General features: G+C 41.1%; 1 protein-coding gene across 1 annotated transcript; it reads left to right on the forward strand.

Annotated features, from left to right (window-relative positions):
• Positions 1 to 12,042: 12,042 nt before the first annotated feature.
• Positions 12,043 to 17,442, forward strand: LOC117561563 (zinc finger and BTB domain-containing protein 11-like; the record flags this gene model as incomplete). Its single annotated transcript, XM_034239055.1, has 4 exons — positions 12,043 to 12,296; positions 12,583 to 13,199; positions 14,179 to 14,405; positions 17,248 to 17,442. Coding segments are annotated over exons 2-4 (735 nt in total), but the record flags the coding sequence as incomplete, so codon positions are not given.
• Positions 17,443 to 17,448: the final 6 nt, after the last annotated feature.

Below are 17,448 nucleotides of genomic sequence, written 5' to 3' on the forward strand. Positions count from 1 at the left end.
ACTGCACCCCACCCTGAGAGACATGCACCTATGGTGATGGTTTCCTGGCGGGATGGGATGCCGCCCATGGGCACGCCCACCAGGAGATAGGCCCTGCCCCTCCAGCGTGACAGAGAGTGGAGGCAATGCTGCGACACCCTGACTTCCCTGTGCCTGTGCCACTTGGCGTCCAAGTGAAGGCTGTTCAGCCACATCTGCATGGGGCGCAACGACAGCGGGCCTAAGGGCGCTACTGCAACCATACCATGCGTTTTCCGGGAGCGGGAGCGAAAGCACTGCCCTCACCGGCTGAGTTAAATAATTAAGCTTAACAGTACATGCAAGGTGTTAGCCAAGCGGCTGCTGCTAACAATCAAGCAACCAAGTCAGAACACAATGTTAAGACCAGATAATTAGCTTCTAAGAAAGAGAACAGCCCGCATAGAACCGTAGGCCATGGTTACAGTAGTAACCGCACATGCAGAGCACACAGCACCCGCAGTGAAGATGTTCTCTTCATATCATCCTAGTGCTAGGAGTCTAGTACTATGAGCAGTAATACAACGATCTAGCGCTACTGCAATCAAACCCTATGTTACCGGGAGCGGGAGCACTGCCCTCACCGGCTGAGTTAATAGTTAAGCTCAACAGCAAGGTGTTAGCCAAGCGGCTGCTGCTAACAATCAAGCAGGCCCGGTTCCAGAACAAAATGACTCAGGGTGCATCTGAGATTAGAGAGGGTGCAGGGGTAAAGTGCTATTTTTATAAGTGGGGAGTGGACCTAACACCCTCTAGGGGGGTCCTCACCTCCTCTAGGGGGGTCCGGGGGCATGCTCCTCCGGGAAGATTTTCTTTTGAATATTGAAGTTGAAAGCATCAATCTGGTGCACTTTGAGAGCAAAAATGAAGAGATCTATGGATACATCTCAACACCCATATGAAACAGAACTGTAAACAGATTTACTTTTTCTTTATGGATATTTTACAAATCACTCCCCTTTTAAACTGTATTATTGTTTTACTGTCATATAGTATTTCATTTTTAGTGAGTGAGTTACTCAGATGAGTACCAGGAGACAGCGGTTGGTACTCTGGTACAGTTGTGGTGAAGGCATCTGACGTACTTGAACCGAAATGTCTACATGCATAGCAGAAGATGGCATATTTTGTACATGAATATTCAGCCAATCTCTGTTTTGAAACCATGAGCTGCAAAATGAGCGCCTTACCCCACTGTACAGGCGAGTTGGGTACTTTTTTAAATATACCTGGGCAGGCTCTGTTTCGCCGAGGTCCTCTGGCACTTGCGGGCCGCCGACGGGTGGCGGTGTTTGGGGCAACGAAGACGGCTGCGGCTGCTCCGCCTCCGTAGGCGAGGCGGGCAAAGCCGGTGAGTCGGGCGGGAGGACGTTGGTGTCCACGACAGTGGCCGCGGGTAACGTAATGTCCCCATGATCTGAACTGTTATTACCTGCAGTAGATGCAGTGTTACTGCTGGCGATAAGGGCTGGTTGTTTTAACCATTTTCTGATGTCCATCATTGACTATATTATTATTATTATTATTACTACAATTATTATTATTGTTATTATATATGTAATATTTGTTTTCACTTTAGATTATTATTTTTTTTTTCACTTTTACATTTTTTTTTTTCACTTTTCGTTTTTCAAATAAGGGTGCATAACGACTCAACTGAGGGTGCAATGCACCCTTATGCACCCCAGTAGAACCGGGCCTGCAATCAAGCGACCAAGTCAGAACACAAATGTTAAGACCAGATAATAGCTTCTAAGAAATAGAAAGTACTTACCTTACTCTCTGCATCTAAACGAAAAACGGGTTTAAAGTATGACACTCTGGGCTTTCCATACTAAATTGAATGAGGGACACAGCCAAAGCTGGGACTCAAATGCTAATGATAGCTCGGGCACAACGCCACAAGCAGAACTTTCAAAAGAGCATAAGGGCAACTTTATGGGAGAGGAAGCGGGAACACTGTCGTCACCAGAAAGTCTAAGCCAAACAAAAAATAAGACAGCAATCAGGACAACTTGGCTGGGAGAGGGTGCGGGGACACAGCCATCACCAGCAACAAGCTGACACCAACCTGTCTGTCGAGGCTCTGCACAGCCGGCCACAGCTCCTGGAGGACGCGTTAACGACCCGTAGCTCCGACTGTCAGTCGCGAAGCTGCACGCGGCCAGCTGCTTGCAGAGCAATCCCTCAGATCAAACGTTCAAACCTGAACGCTGTAGGCTACAAAAATGTAGCCACGCTACCCTCGTGCAGCGAGAAGATGAAAGGAACAGATCCTCTGACGACACCGGCTGATATAGCCGGTGTCACGTGGGTCATTCCAATGTAATAAAAAAAGTCAATCAAAGAACTAGATTCCTATACCGGATCTCCTCTCTGGTAAACAAAAACACCCTGAAAACTCTGGCAGGAGCACTCATTCAAGGGTACTATGACTATGCTTGCACGTCATGGTACCATAGCACCTCCAAGGCGCTAAAAATAAAACTTCAAACATCGCAAAATAAACTGGTCAGACTACTGCTTGACCTTTCATCTCGAACCCACCTCACCTCTGCCCACTTTGACAACCTAGGATGGCTTAGAGTAGACGACAGAGTACAGCTACTTGCAATGGGCCTGGTCTACAAGATCCACTACACCTCTATGGTACCCATGTACATGTCAAAATGCTTCCCAAAGGTCAAGGAATACCATGATCATAACACCAGAGGGAGCTCCACAAATCATGTGAAACCCAGATTTGGCACAAAAAAGGGGGAATACACGTTTCGCAATTATGCCACATCAAGGTGGAACGCTCTTCCCACAACTGTAAAGGAAAGTAAAACTATACTTACCTTCAAAACCTCTCTTAAAGAGCACCTTCGGGGGAGAGCATTGCAAAACTGGCCCCGGTAATGGTACAAATCTCAACCTGTCGTTCCATGGACAGCTTCCCCCCCCATCTATGTATATACTCGCATTTTAGACTCTGTTACTAACTGTATATCTGTAGACTTGGTATGTCTTAAATGTCCGGTTAGGATGTATTAGAACGAAATCTAAAATGAAAATTGTAAATAAGCCATCTGTATGTCAAATATGTCTTAAATGTCTTAAATGATATGATGAATTGGAAATGGGGGACCCTGATGTAAACAAGACGAAAGTCTTTCTCTGGTCTGCATCCCCTTAACAATTGTATGTTTTGAGCTGTACTGTACTGTACCCAATATACAAGCTGTTAATAAACTTTTCAATCAATCAATCAAAACAGGTGACTTTGTTGTTATTGGTACTCGAGCTGCGCATGCGCGCGATGGACATATCCAGTGCTTAAAGCACCGCCTCTGGCGGTCAGTAGGGACGAAATAGAAACCACAGTTTAAGGGGAAAAAATGGGAGAAACCTCAGGGAGAGCAACAGAGGAGGGATCCCTCTCCCAGGACGGACAGACGTGCAATAGATGCCGTGTGTAAATTGAAGAGATAATACATGTTACAGCGTATAGACCGAATGTTAGGAAATGCATGTGTCTGTAATAAGAAGATGAATCCACGAGGATGTCAGCTACAATCCTGAGGAAGCCATCAGGGAAGCAGCATGACGAGCCCCAAGGCAGGACCGCAGAGACAGGTTCAGCCACGACCCGAAGTCCACGACTTCATCCAGAACTCAGGATAGAGGATCCAAGACACAGGACTACAGCAAGAGGATCAGCCTCGACTCCGGATCCCGGCGTAGATATAGATACAAAACAAGAACAAAAGAGACAAAGTAGAGACACTACATACTGATATACACCTGAACATCAGCAGGAGAGGACTCTTTAAAGTAGAGACACTACATACTGATATACACCTGAACATCAGCAGGAGAGGACTCTTTAAAGTAGAGACACTACATACTGATATACACCTGAACATCAGCAGGAGAGGACTCTTTAAAGTAGAGACACTACATACTGATATACACCTGAAAATGAAAATAACATGTCCTCTTTAACAGGAATAGGATGATATTTTGGACTATTCATTAATTAACTTTCTTGCTAAGGGATCGATAGATGGCAAAAATCTGCTTGCCTTGAATTCCCCTCCTCTTTGCATGCAAGCCCTTGACAGTTGAGCACTTGTTTTTTTATTTTTTTTACCGCTCTGAAATATACACCAGACTTCCTGTTTGAGTCATGATTGCCTTTTGTCTTCTCGTTACCACAAAAACCTGCTCAAAACCAAACAAAAGCTCAATGAGGGGGAAACGAATCGAAGAGCAAACACCTCCCGAAGGAGGAAGTGACACGATGTGCAGCTCAGCATGCTGTCAGTGAATTAAAACTGAAAACACAGCAGGCTTTGTTAGAGAGAAATGTATCTGGCGAAAGTGTTGAGAAAAATCGGAACTACTTTTACTGGGAAAAAAAACAAGTTTGGTCAGATAAAGCTACACGGGAAAAGTAGTTCCACCTCAAAAAGTCAATACATGTACAATTATTATGACAGAATATAATATGAGGAGACTCAAAATGACTAGAAATGTGTTTGTCGTCCTTAGTTTGAATCCTTATGGTTTATTGCACTTGGTTTATATGCTATATGTAATGTGTTTAGTTTCAGTTACACAAAAAATTACAAGCAAAAACTTGATTAACAAAGAAATAAAGATGGGCTACTTCAAAAGATTTGGGTTATTTGAAGCTAATGTACTTGAAGGATTATTGGTGCTCTGAATTTGAGTCTTCACTTATTGTAATGCCTAAATGAAATGATATATACAGTCAGAGACGAAAGTAGCAGCCATTACTATTATAAAAGTCAAATACTACGGTCTTTAAATTCTCAATTTGAATTAAAAGTCCTGAATATAACATTTCATTTACATAGAAGTCACAGTATTATTAGAATAATGTACTTAAGGTTTCAAAAGTAACACAGAATGGCTCTTTTTACAGTAAAATATTACCATCAAATATTATATTATCAGTTTTTACTACTAACAAATGCACGTCATATCATTTAAAGATTGTAAATTATCAATATGGAGTCATTTGTTTTAATAATGTGTAGATTAGTAGTTACTAACCCTGGCCTGGGAGCGCCTTGGGATCCCCCAGTCAGAGCTGGTTGATGAGGGGAAAGGAAAGTTTGGGGCTCTCTGCTGGAACTGCTACCCCCGAGACCCGACCACGGATAAGCGGGAGAAGATGGATGGATGGATTAGTAGTACAGAAATACATAATTTCACGTGTTTTTTTAATATTAAAAGTAGCTATAGTGTCAAATAAATTAGTGGAGTAAAATGTAATGTACTGGAGTTGAAATGTAGTAACCAATGTAAATACTTGAGTGTAGTACTTAATTATGGGTATTGTACTGTATTGATGAATCACATGTTTGATATATGTAATATGTAATATAGAGCGCTTTGAGCACTTGTGGAAGCGATTAAATAAATGCAATGAATTTTTATTGTTCTATCTATCTCTCTATCCATCTATCCACCTATCTATGTCTCTATATGTATCCATCTATCTATCCACATCTATATATATATATCTCTCTCTATCTATCTATCCATCTATCCACCTATCTATCTCTCTATATGTATCCATCTATCTATCTATCCACATATATATATATATATATATATATATCTCTCTCTATCTATCTATCCATCCATCTATCCACCTATCTATCTCTCTATATGTATCCATCTATCTATCTATCCACATATATATATATATATATCTCTCTCTATCTATCTATCCATCCATCTATCCACCTATCGATCTCTCTATATGTATCCATCTATCTATCCACATCTATATATATATATCTCTCTCTATCTATCTATCCATCCATCCATCTATCTATCTCTCTATCTATCCATCCATCCACCTATCTATCTCTCTATATGTATCCATCTATCTATCCACATCTATATATATATATATCTCTCTCTATCTATCTATCCATCCATCTATCCACCTATCTATCTCTCTATATGTATCCATCTATCTATCCACATCTATATATATCTATCTCTATCTATCTATCCATCCATCCATCTATCTATCTCTCTATCTATCTATCTCTCCATCTATCTATCAATCTATCAATATTGGGTATTGTACACAGTATTGATGAATCACATGTTTGATATGTGTAATATGTAATATAGAGCGCTTTGAGCACTTGTGGAAGCGATTAAACAAATGCAATGAATTATTATTGTTATTTTAAATACTTGAGTAGATCCTACAACGGTGTAATGTTATATTTAAAGTTGTACCTCAGAGTTATACTCAGTTACATCCCAGCACAGATGAACAGATATTTCACTACAAACTTCAGCAGTAACTTTATTTGTGTGCACAGTTAGCCGTTGGTGGGTCAGGAGCTGTTGATACAGGAATGTGTTGCGAGACATTTTGAGCAGCGTTTGATGTCAGGTTCGGTATGTGACACATGGATGAGCAACACAATGTGTCGCCTCCCCCCCAACCCCCTACTCTTCTTCCTCGGGGTAAAAAAAACAAAAACAGAGCGTTGGTATGTAAAGTATTAACAGTGACGTACAGACGGCAGAGTGAGATGTAGTGCCACACAAAGGCCTGGCAGAGCACTGTCATGAGGTTTATTATTTCACTTCCTGTGTTGGTTTGAAAATGTTATTGTGATTTATTAAAATGTGGTGAAACAACTTTAATGTTTTCTTAACGTAAAACATTAATGGTACACATTAAACCAACTGAACTAGACGTTTATTTTACAGTAATTACTTGCATTGTGATTCAAATAGCTAAATTACATGTGAATCTAACTACTGACACTAAAAACTATTTTGGACGATTAAATAAAATAAAATATTTGTTTCTACTATTGAATTTATTTCAATTATTGTATTGTATTCACATAAATATATATTAGTTTTTTATATATTGTATCAATTAAGTACTAATCTATCTATCTATATCTATCTACCTATCTATAATACTTCATATAAAAAAAAAATGATTCCCACAAATACATTTTATAAAATCATTAATAAAAAAATATATAATAATGTAAAAAAACAACGAAAAGACTATACTGAAATTAAAATATAAAATTATAATCATAATAAATCATAAAAAACGTTTTTAACTGATTTATACATTAAAAATAATAAAAAAATATATTATAATGTTACTGAAATAAATAAAAATAATTATATTTTATCACATAAATGGAAAAATAAACCTTTTCTGTTGATATTAGTTATATACACTCTCCTTATATATATATATATATATCTCATGTGCTCATCAGAAGCCAACCTCCTATCCATCCCCACTCACCGGACCTGGGGGGACAGAGCCTTCTCCGTCGCTGCCCCCTCCCTCTGGAACTCACTCCCACAACCCATCAGAGACTGCACTGACCTCACCACTTTCAAAACAACTTACAAAAACTCACCTCTACAATCTGGCTTTTAATGTGTGATTGTTTTTGTATTATTTGCTAATATTTGATCATAATTATATCTTTTTAAAGAGCTCTGCTGCCATCTTATGGACTACAGGCTGAATGTAAAACAGAGAGATTTAGGCTAGATTTGTTTATCTGTGGTAATGTAACTAAGTGTTCAAATGTTACACATTTTTAACAGTATACATCAATAAGCCATTATTCACATTATAGATCAACTCTTCCATTTCTTTCTGTGTTCTTTCTCATTTTTGACAGTAGATGCTTTTGCCTTGATTTCAAAAAACAACACGGGGCTTCCGTAGAAACAACACGGCAGCGTTGTTCGGGGGCGGGGCTTAGCGAACGAACGTTCAAACCTTGATCTGATGATGACGTCATAGCTCTGATCCGATGACATCATTCGAAATGACCATCAAGGCACATTGAAACCTACAAAGGGACCTCATTATCACATCTGGTCACCCTTTGAGAGGCTTACAGAGAGTGCAGTGCGTTAAAAAACAGACAGTTATTTCACCAAAAGGACAGGATACCAAAGAACTAATTCAGAGCATAGTCATTATTAGAAAAATAATTATTACTACAGAGCAGAGTTACTTAAAAAGATAGTAATTATTACAAAATAATTAGTGTTACTTAGTAGTTAAAATTCAATCTAAAATTACTATGTCTCAATCAGCTATCCCACAGGAAGAGAACATGGCAGCAATCAGTCGAGATAACATCCGTGCAGTGATAGTAAAGTTCTTCAGCAGGCTGCCAGTGGATAAGTGGGAATCCCTGAACAAAAGCTCATCTGATGATGGCATCAAAATTTATGTGGCAGAGTTTATTTTGGACATAGTAGATGTACTGACAAAATCCCTACTAGTAGCCATGAAGAACAACAATTTCATCATTTCTGAGGAGGTTGTTTGGTCCATTCTGGGCAACACACTCCCTCAGACTATCGCTGATTTTCTGGGCATTAAGGACATGGTTGAGTGTGTCAGCGCCACACGTTTAACCAGGCTGCTGGTGAAAGAAGCTGTAACCAGCGTCAAGTCAGCAGTCAGCTGCAATTCCCAGGCTGAGGGTATTATGGAAAGCGAACACGTCACTTCCCACCACAGACTTGATGTCATGGTTGGTCACGCCATCCATATGTTGAGAACTATTGGGGCTAAGATGAAGGGCTTGTTTCGATTTAGATTACGCAAAGAGAAGAGGTCTATGGAGACCTCCACTGATGGACAAAAAGGAGATGACGTCAACGAAGAAAAGAGCCACGAGTCCTCAGGCCCCTCTAAGACCTCAGAGACAGGGTCTGCCCACTCAAAAACCTCAGAGGTCAACTATACCCTCATTCAAACCTCAGGGTCCGGGTCTACCCTCTCAAAAACCTCAGTTGCTTCCCGCTATCAAACGTCAGAGACAGGGTCTACCCACTCAAAAACCTCAGAGGTCAACTATTCCATCTTTCAAATCTCAGGGTCCGAGTCTGCACTCTCAAATAGCTCAGGGTCCGTACCTCTATTCCCTAAAACCTCAGCCAGTTCTGGGTTGAGGAACGCCTCCAGCGGATTAGAAGACAGCATTGGAAGCGATACATCCAGAATGGTCGAGGATATCATTACAAAAGAGTTTTTGAAAATCACAGAGCCCCTAATGGATAGTATGACCAAAAGTGAGAGCGATCTTCTTAGAGCCGACACGGTCGAGGAGATTGCTGAACTCACTCAACTCATCGTGAAGGAGTGTCTGGGAGCAAAGAGCAATTCAACGCTTACCACTGAAGAAGAAGAAGCCGAGATCAAGCTGAGCGAGAAAAATAAATGCGGAAAGATCAAGGCCTTTTTAACCAGACGTGTTGCCAAACTGACCATACATCGAATGCTGTCAGGGCTGAAGAAAACCTTTTGCCCTGGAGCAAGAGCTAGCAGCGTGACTTCAATGAGGGCTTTTGATAACGATATTGATGGTTTGCTCACGGAGGAGGGTGATGGAGACCACGATTGGAACGAAGTGTGTGTTAATCAGAGAATGAAAGACATTTCCCTCGGCAAGAACCATGTGTTCGAAATGGATCTAAAAGAACTCCTCTACACTCACACCACGAGAGAGATGACGATTCCTGAGTCTACCCCAGGAGTTACGGAAATATTAATTGCCCCACCCCCAGTAACTGTGAAATCTGCGATAACGAGGCAAGTGCGTCGCTTCTTAGGAGTGTTCGGGTGGTTTGTGAACAACGAGGCTGTCACACAAACTGAAAGGATGATATCGGCTTTCGAGGAGATTGAGGTGCGACCAACAATCACAGAAGAAGCCCCAGTGTCAGTGTCATTGAAAGCCAAAATGGATGTCAAGGTTCTGGTTCAGAAACTGATCACACGGCTTTTCAAAAACGCAAAGGTGAACCACAACGTTGGAAACTCAGTCGGCATCGTTGAGAGCTTGTTGGAGAAAGTGTGGGCCAAAGTCGAGGGGGAAAGCTTCACAGTAACCCCGGACACATTTCAGACCCTCAACAAGGTGGTTTACAAGGACCTGGTCAGGATCTGGGGCTGCGCAGAGTCCGTGATCGTGATGTTCAACATGGAAGGATCGTCAGATGAAAATTGTGTCGCGTCCATTTTCAAAGCTCGCCTGATGCGTCAACCAAAGAAGAGACGAGCCGTCTGCAAATTCTTCCACTCTGTAGGCAAGGCCATCAGCAAGCCTTTCAGACGCAGCGCTGAGCCCGTGTGGGTTCTTTAAAGGGGGTTAATGAAATGTGGGGTATTTAAAGGGTGGGATTTTAAGTTAGGGTGGTAAATATGTGTGGGTGGGTTTCATCATTTTGAGATTTACTCGGGGGTCGCTCCGGTGTTTTCCCAAAATATTTGTGTGGGCGGGTTTTATCATTTTGGGTTTTCTCCGGGTTCACTCCGGTTTTTCCCGCTTACCATGCAACGGATTGGACGATTAAGATCTCCACCAAAAACTGCATAGTATCAACCTCTTATATTGTTATCAATAAATGTTGAAAAGCATTTTTACTGTTTCTCTGTCTTTAGTTTACGGTTGAATCTGTTATTATGTAACATGCTGAAGGTCTGCTATTTTAAGTTTAACTACAAGATCAAACTTTTGTGTTTTGTTGTGAGAAAAATACTCAATCAAAACAAATGAATGTGTTATATGTAGGGCTGTCAAACGATTACAAATTTTAATCAGATTAATCACAGTTTAAAATTAATTAATCATGATTAATCACCATTCGAACTATGTCCAAAATATGCCATTTATTTATGTATATTGTTGTAGGAATGGAAAGATAAATGAAAGAAGGCGGATATATCCATTTAACATACAGTATCTATGTTTATTATAACATTTTTCTGCATGTCAAAATGAAAGACAACCCACACACCTATCAATCATCAAACCGTGGGGTCTTAATTCATTACGTGTTGATTTCTATCAACGGGGGAGTACTTCAGGAAAGTCGACAGAGGGGGGCGGCGGCTAGTGGAGTACTTCGTGACCACAGAGTGTGAACGTTGTGATCAGCTGTTTTAGCGCAGTTCTCCAGTGAAGGGGGGGAAGTCTCCCTCCGCAGCCGGTTGGCGTAGTTTTGGCACAATTCCGTTGTACAGACCGACGTTAACAGCAGCCCTGTCTGTGCACACGGAGACCGACTCTGTCGTCCGGTGATCTAACCGCCTTCTGGAAAAGCTTCACAAGTACGTCGGTACGCAAATGTGCTTTGTGACACAAGTGACGGTACGCATTTCAGATTACGCACATAACCTGCCTACCAGTTATGTGCACCCCGTACTACAGCAAAAGTATTCTCCGTCGGGACTTCCTGCAACAACACCACGCCGTTATCAAAGATGTTCTATTGAGAAGACGATCACTACGTGACAAAAGTTTTCAAAACCGTGGCTACTGAAATCAATCTTACTAACTGCTGTCTGTGCAATTTACTCCGCGCGAGTTGGCAGACTTTATTTTGCTTACTTTAACATCATTTTTCATGGTGGGGCTTAGCCATTTCTTGGTATGGGTGTAGCCTACCCCAGCCATACCCTGGCGCTGCCACTGGTGGCATGTATGGGGCGGGCCATTCTGCACATGCGTTAAATGCGTTAAATATTTTAACGCAATTAATTCAAAAAATTAATTACCGCCGTTAACGTGATAATTTTGACAGCACTAGTTATATGTTATTGTGTCATTTTACAAATACATAGTAAATTGGGTAATTACATTGTCACAGCAGCAGTGTTGTCACGCATTACACATGAGAAAAACTATTTAAAAGAGACAATAAGATACAGATACAATAAAACAAAGAATGTACATGAACAGCAAATATACAACAGTACAATAGAAAATACATCTAAATAATACACAATATAAAGAAAATACTGAATATGTTTAAATACTCTACAATATACAATTGCACTAGGCAACAGATAGAAATATACAGAGTATTAAATAATTAAAATAAACAATACATGAGAAATCAAAAAATTGTGCTGTTGTGGAGCACCTAATCAGAACAATCTTTGAAATTCCGATTGTCTTTAAACGCACCATTTGACCTGTTTATTTTACCCGGGACAAAAATAACAGTCAAAGTCTCGTCGAGTATTTCTTCCTCATAACTGTGTTTTGTGAAGTAGGCATTAGATTAAAAATAAACAATTAAAAGGTAGAAGTCTAGGTTATAACTTCAGGGACTCTTAAATAAAGTTGTAATGGGTTCCTCTGCTGGTCTCAGACTTTATATGAGTGATAATAACGGACCTTTAATCCTGGACTGAACTGGAGGCACAGGGAATCAAATTACAGGTAAAATATAATTAATAATAACAATAATCTTTATCTGATTAACTACGTTTACTAAGGTGTATACTGTATCAGTCAGTTTGTCATTAAAATGCTAATTTCTATCGTATTAAACTAACGTAAAGTAAAAGAGATGTCATAATTAAAACACATTTAAAGTAAGGTATTTTAACTTATAATAATGATAATAACAACTATTATCATTATGATGTGTATTACATCAGTTGGTTTGTATCTGTCACATGTATATTACAGTCAAATGTTTGATAAAAGTCTATGTTGTGTTCAGTTATAAGTTTGCACACGGCGCCATCTTGTGGCGGAAGACATTCATAACCTGCTTCCGCCACACCACTCACGGAACATCCGGTTGTGCAGCAGCCATTTTGTCTGTTCGGGCAGCAAGTCCACCCTGACGATCGAGAACTGCAGTTCCGTCTTAAAGAAAACAATGTGAAATTTAATCCCAGCGTTAATATTTCCCGTTATCTACTATCTAAAAAATCAAATCACAATTTTACAAGCCGAGGTGGGCGGCAGAACCCCCGGATTTGAGTGTAAAAAACTAAAAAGCGCTGGTGTCTGGTTACGACATGTCGAGCGAAGAGAGCTACCGGGCCATCATCCGCTATCTGACCGATGAGAGGGAGCCCTACGCGGCAGGGACCCCCGGGAACACCAAGAGAAAGATCCGCAAAGCAGCGACATGCTACGTGGTCCGCAGCGGGACTTTGTTCTACCAGAGGCGGCTGAAGGGACAGAATGACTTCACGGAACTGGAGGTGGTGCTGCAGGACGATCGGAGGAGGGAGCTCATCACCGCGGAGCATGTTGCCTCTGAGGGCGGGGAACACCTGAACCAGCAGCTCACCTGGGACTTCATCTCACAGAAGTACTGGTGGAGAGGTGAGGAAGAAATAGCCACTTAAATGCGGTTAAATCTGCTTGGAAAACTGGTGTTAACATGAGGTTTTATTAATGTAAATATACGCCACACGACACAGTCACATAGTTACTCGCTGTCTCCATCTAGCGGATAATTTAAGTATTTATTTTGGAACTTGTTTTAATTTGTTTATTAACAAAGTAGTTTGATTGGCATTATATTAAAATCCACAATAACCTGCACTGAATATTAATATTTGCACTGTATGCACATACACATTTCACTGGCACTGGTACCTGCACTTTTACATATATTCAACCTATATATATATATATATATATATATATATATATATATATATATATATATATTCACCTGATGAATTATTTCTATTCATACGGTTACTACATGTTTATTCTTATTTTTGTATATGTGTATTCTTATTATCGCTGTAGTTCTCTCTTCAGTGGCTGCTATAACACCTGCATTTCCCTATGGGGATCAATACAGGTCCACCTTATCTCATCTTGTCTTACAATAAAAGGCTCATAAAATTATATTTACTATAGATTTTTATACTTAAATAAGAATATAATTGTGCTGAGCTGCTCAAGTCATGTGTCTGAGTGTTTGTTAAAATGAAAATCCTAAAATAAAGTTGTTTTTGGTGTTTCTTTAGGAATAAAATGTATTGGAAACTATTTCATCATCCAAAATCATTGCATGAAGGAAAAGAGATAAGCACTTAAAAGAAAAATATATATTAATAAGTATTGTTGAGACTATTTTGTGCTACTGGTGGAGAAGTGAGGAACACAATAAGTGTAAATATTCAATATACGGTTGCCAGATAATAATAGAACTTACACAAATAAATAGGAATGGGTATTATTTATTAACATGTTTAAACAAAACTAGCCGCAGTGCCTCACATGTAAGTAAATACATCCCGGGTTTGTTTGGCCGTGAATGACCCCTCCTGTATCTCTGTTCTCTCAGGTATCCTGAAGCAGGTGAAGGACGTAATCAGAGAGTGTCCCGAGTGTCTCAACAGACGCAGCTCGGATGACGGCGCTGGAAATCGACTTTTCGCCCGACCGGCGCGACGCAGAGCGACCGCTAACGATGAAGAGGAAGAGGAGGAAGAAGAGGGAGATAGCTTAGTCTTCGCTGACCCATCTAGTCAACTGAGACACAAAGCGACGGCCAAACACGAACTCGTCTTTGTAAGCTTCACATATTTACCTTTTTGTTTAAGTCCAGATAATTACAAAGATGGGATCTTGTTAAATAATAAAAATGAAAGCTAAATAAATGTAGCCTTTTTTCAAATGTAGCTTGGTTTAGAAGCAACCTGAGCTAACTGTCAAATGGTATGACAATGTGGTTAAAATAATATTAGTTGTCTTTATAAATCGACTGATGGATCCGTAAAAACCAACATAATAACTAAGGCATGTCAGTCAAATATTCAAGGTTTTATTTTCATATTACTATCAGGCTTCTCTCACAATGCAACACATTATACTCAACACAACAAGAAAAATACTTAAAATAGTGCATTAGACATATATGGTGCAAGCACGTTACAGGAGAAAGAAAATAAATACATATAAATCAGAATAAGGGGACATTTTTTTTTGTAAATTAAAGAGTTTAAATTAGAATAAATACTATAGTTACATATTACTATTTAGATATGCGGAATCAAAAGCAGACCCGGCGTCATTGGCGGGCCCGCCCATCCAGGATTTGGGCCCGCTGTTTTAATCAGGACTGAATACAACATTTTAATTGTTTTATTATTATGTGTATTGTTGTTATTTGTAGGGCTTTGTCCTAATATTTATTTTTGTTTTAAACTATGTTGAAAGATTAGTTTAATATCATTTTTTTTTTTGCTATGAAATTCTGAATGAAAGGCTGCGCGCGAGACTGGTTTTTCGCTGGGTTGAGTCGTGTGGGTTTTTGAGTGAGATGCGGAACAGCAGCCTGTCAGTTAGTTTACTCTTGCTAGGTTAGTTTGGCTTTTATCATTTATATTTATCTGCAACAATGGATATCAGGAAGTGGTTCATGAAAGGAATATGGCAACTCAGCGCCAACGAGCTAGCAAGCCAGTCAGGGACAAGGGAGGCTGGCAATCAATTATATTTTGAATAGAAATTGACTCAAGCCGGCTCTCTCACAAACTCCGGCTCTGTGCGCAAGCAGACCGCTGCACACGCTCTCTGCCTCGCTCAATATCTCTCTCTCTCTCCCTTTCTCTCCATCGCTCAACCTCACTCCACCCTGTGTGCGCTCCTCAGGTTTGCCTGCATGCTTTCCCAAGTTGGCACAGCGTTACAAATGTGCCACAAAACCAACCTATGGATGTAGTCTATAGTAAGACCGTCAACAGCCTTATGGCAACCTAAAATCTATTACCTAAAACCCCTCTGTTTCCGTAACAACAATTCACGAGCGCCTTCCTCACCCACCCCCCCCCCCCCACCCCCGTTGACAAATCTCGAGCGTCTAACAGCAACAATTCAGATTTCCCGGGATATGTAAGTTTCAGGCCCGCCCTGGTAAATCAAATGCCCGCCCAGAGACGTATGTCTGCCGCCGGGTCTGATCAAAAGATGTATTGATGACCAGTGATGATGATACAACGTATATTATAAACATGGCATCATTAGACCTTTGTTCTCTGTGGTCAATAAGCAGTTCTTGAGCGAAGGTGAACATCAAAAGAAAATATAACACGATGACAATGTTAAAATGACATTCAACACAATGAGGTCTCCGACAAAAAATAGAACATAACCTCGCTGTCAGAGATATCGCTCAAATACTTCCAAATTTCGCTTCTGGCGTCTTTGTTGTCAACAAGCCGAGGCGCAGCGGCAGTTGCACTCCCACTTGCAGCCATGCTTCTCGCTTTCTCACATGCTCTGGCAGCTAGCGCGTGCACGAGAGAGGGGAGGGACTTATGGCGCGTTTCCACTGCAGCGGGTAGCTCGCTTTAAGCGTGCCGAGCCGTGCGGGGCCCGTTTTTGGTTGCGTTTCCACTTGGCCTAGTACCGGCTAGCGGGTCCTAATCGTGGTTCTAGGGCCAGGAACAACCAGGCTGAGTCGGGCTGAGTATGCTAAACTAGAGAGAGAATCGCTGGCAAGGGGGCTACAACTACAACAAGATGAACATATTTGACCGTGATTTAATTGTAATACACGTTTCAAAATGATGCCGAAGTAACAACATACTGATACCGGTTAGTAAAAACCATGAATTAATGCTTTGACAAGTCTGCAGACAGACGGCAGGCGGAAAACCCTTTTAAAATGTGTGTTTTCTAAATGTAGCTTGGCTAAGCTAACGTTATATATGCTCCGACCGTCCACACTCACAACAACGGCCTATACAGACATAAACAAACCAGCGACTGTATTCTCCATGACACAGGCAGTCTGTGGTTTGTACTTGTTTAACTTTTGTCAAGTTTCTGAACAGATATGAGGAGCTGTGAGCTCTGAGTGCTAAGAGCTAACGGCTGTGTTGTTTTTCTGGGGCTCTCATTGAAGATGACGTCACGGCTCCGCCTACACTGCGTTACTATAATAACTACCCCAGCTCCTAAACTGTAATGGAAGCGCAGCATTAAAGTGAGCCGGGCCTAATAAGGCCTAACCGAGCGAGGCCGAGCGAGGCCTGCAGTGGAAACGCGCTTAGAGCGTGCTTGAGAGGGGCGGGACTGCAGGCACGGCTGCAGTGCAGGGAGTGGAAGCAGAGCGTTGAACACACACGGCTCTAATTAAAACGGCGCTTTCTCACCGGAGTACTTTCCCCCGTCATTCTTAAAGTACCGATACTAATAAAACGGAGGAATCGTAACGTTTTTATCGGCAGGGTATCGCGGTACCTTTCAAGTATCGGTACACTGTGCAACACTACTTTGCTCACATAATAGATGCTTGTAATTACTGTAAATACGTTGGCAATGGGACTAGGTTTATATGATGACCAGTTATTATTGTTGACATGTGTTGATTAGATTTTGAAGGTGTTTTAATGTGTGTGTTTCCCAGGTGGACAGTAAGGGCGAGGTGAATCAGTTCCTGCCCAAACACAGCCAGACGATGCTGGACAAACTGAACCAGCAGCGCCTCACTAACCAGTTCTGTGACATCACGCTGCTCATCGAGGGAGACGAGTACCGAGCGCACAAAGCCGTCCTCGCCGCCTGCAGCGAATACTTCAACGAGCTCTTCTTCGAGAAGGGAGCCGCC

Source organism: Gymnodraco acuticeps, unplaced genomic scaffold, assembly GCF_902827175.1.
Source record: "Gymnodraco acuticeps unplaced genomic scaffold, fGymAcu1.1, whole genome shotgun sequence".
NCBI classification, from domain to species: Eukaryota; Metazoa; Chordata; class Actinopteri; order Perciformes; family Bathydraconidae; genus Gymnodraco; species Gymnodraco acuticeps.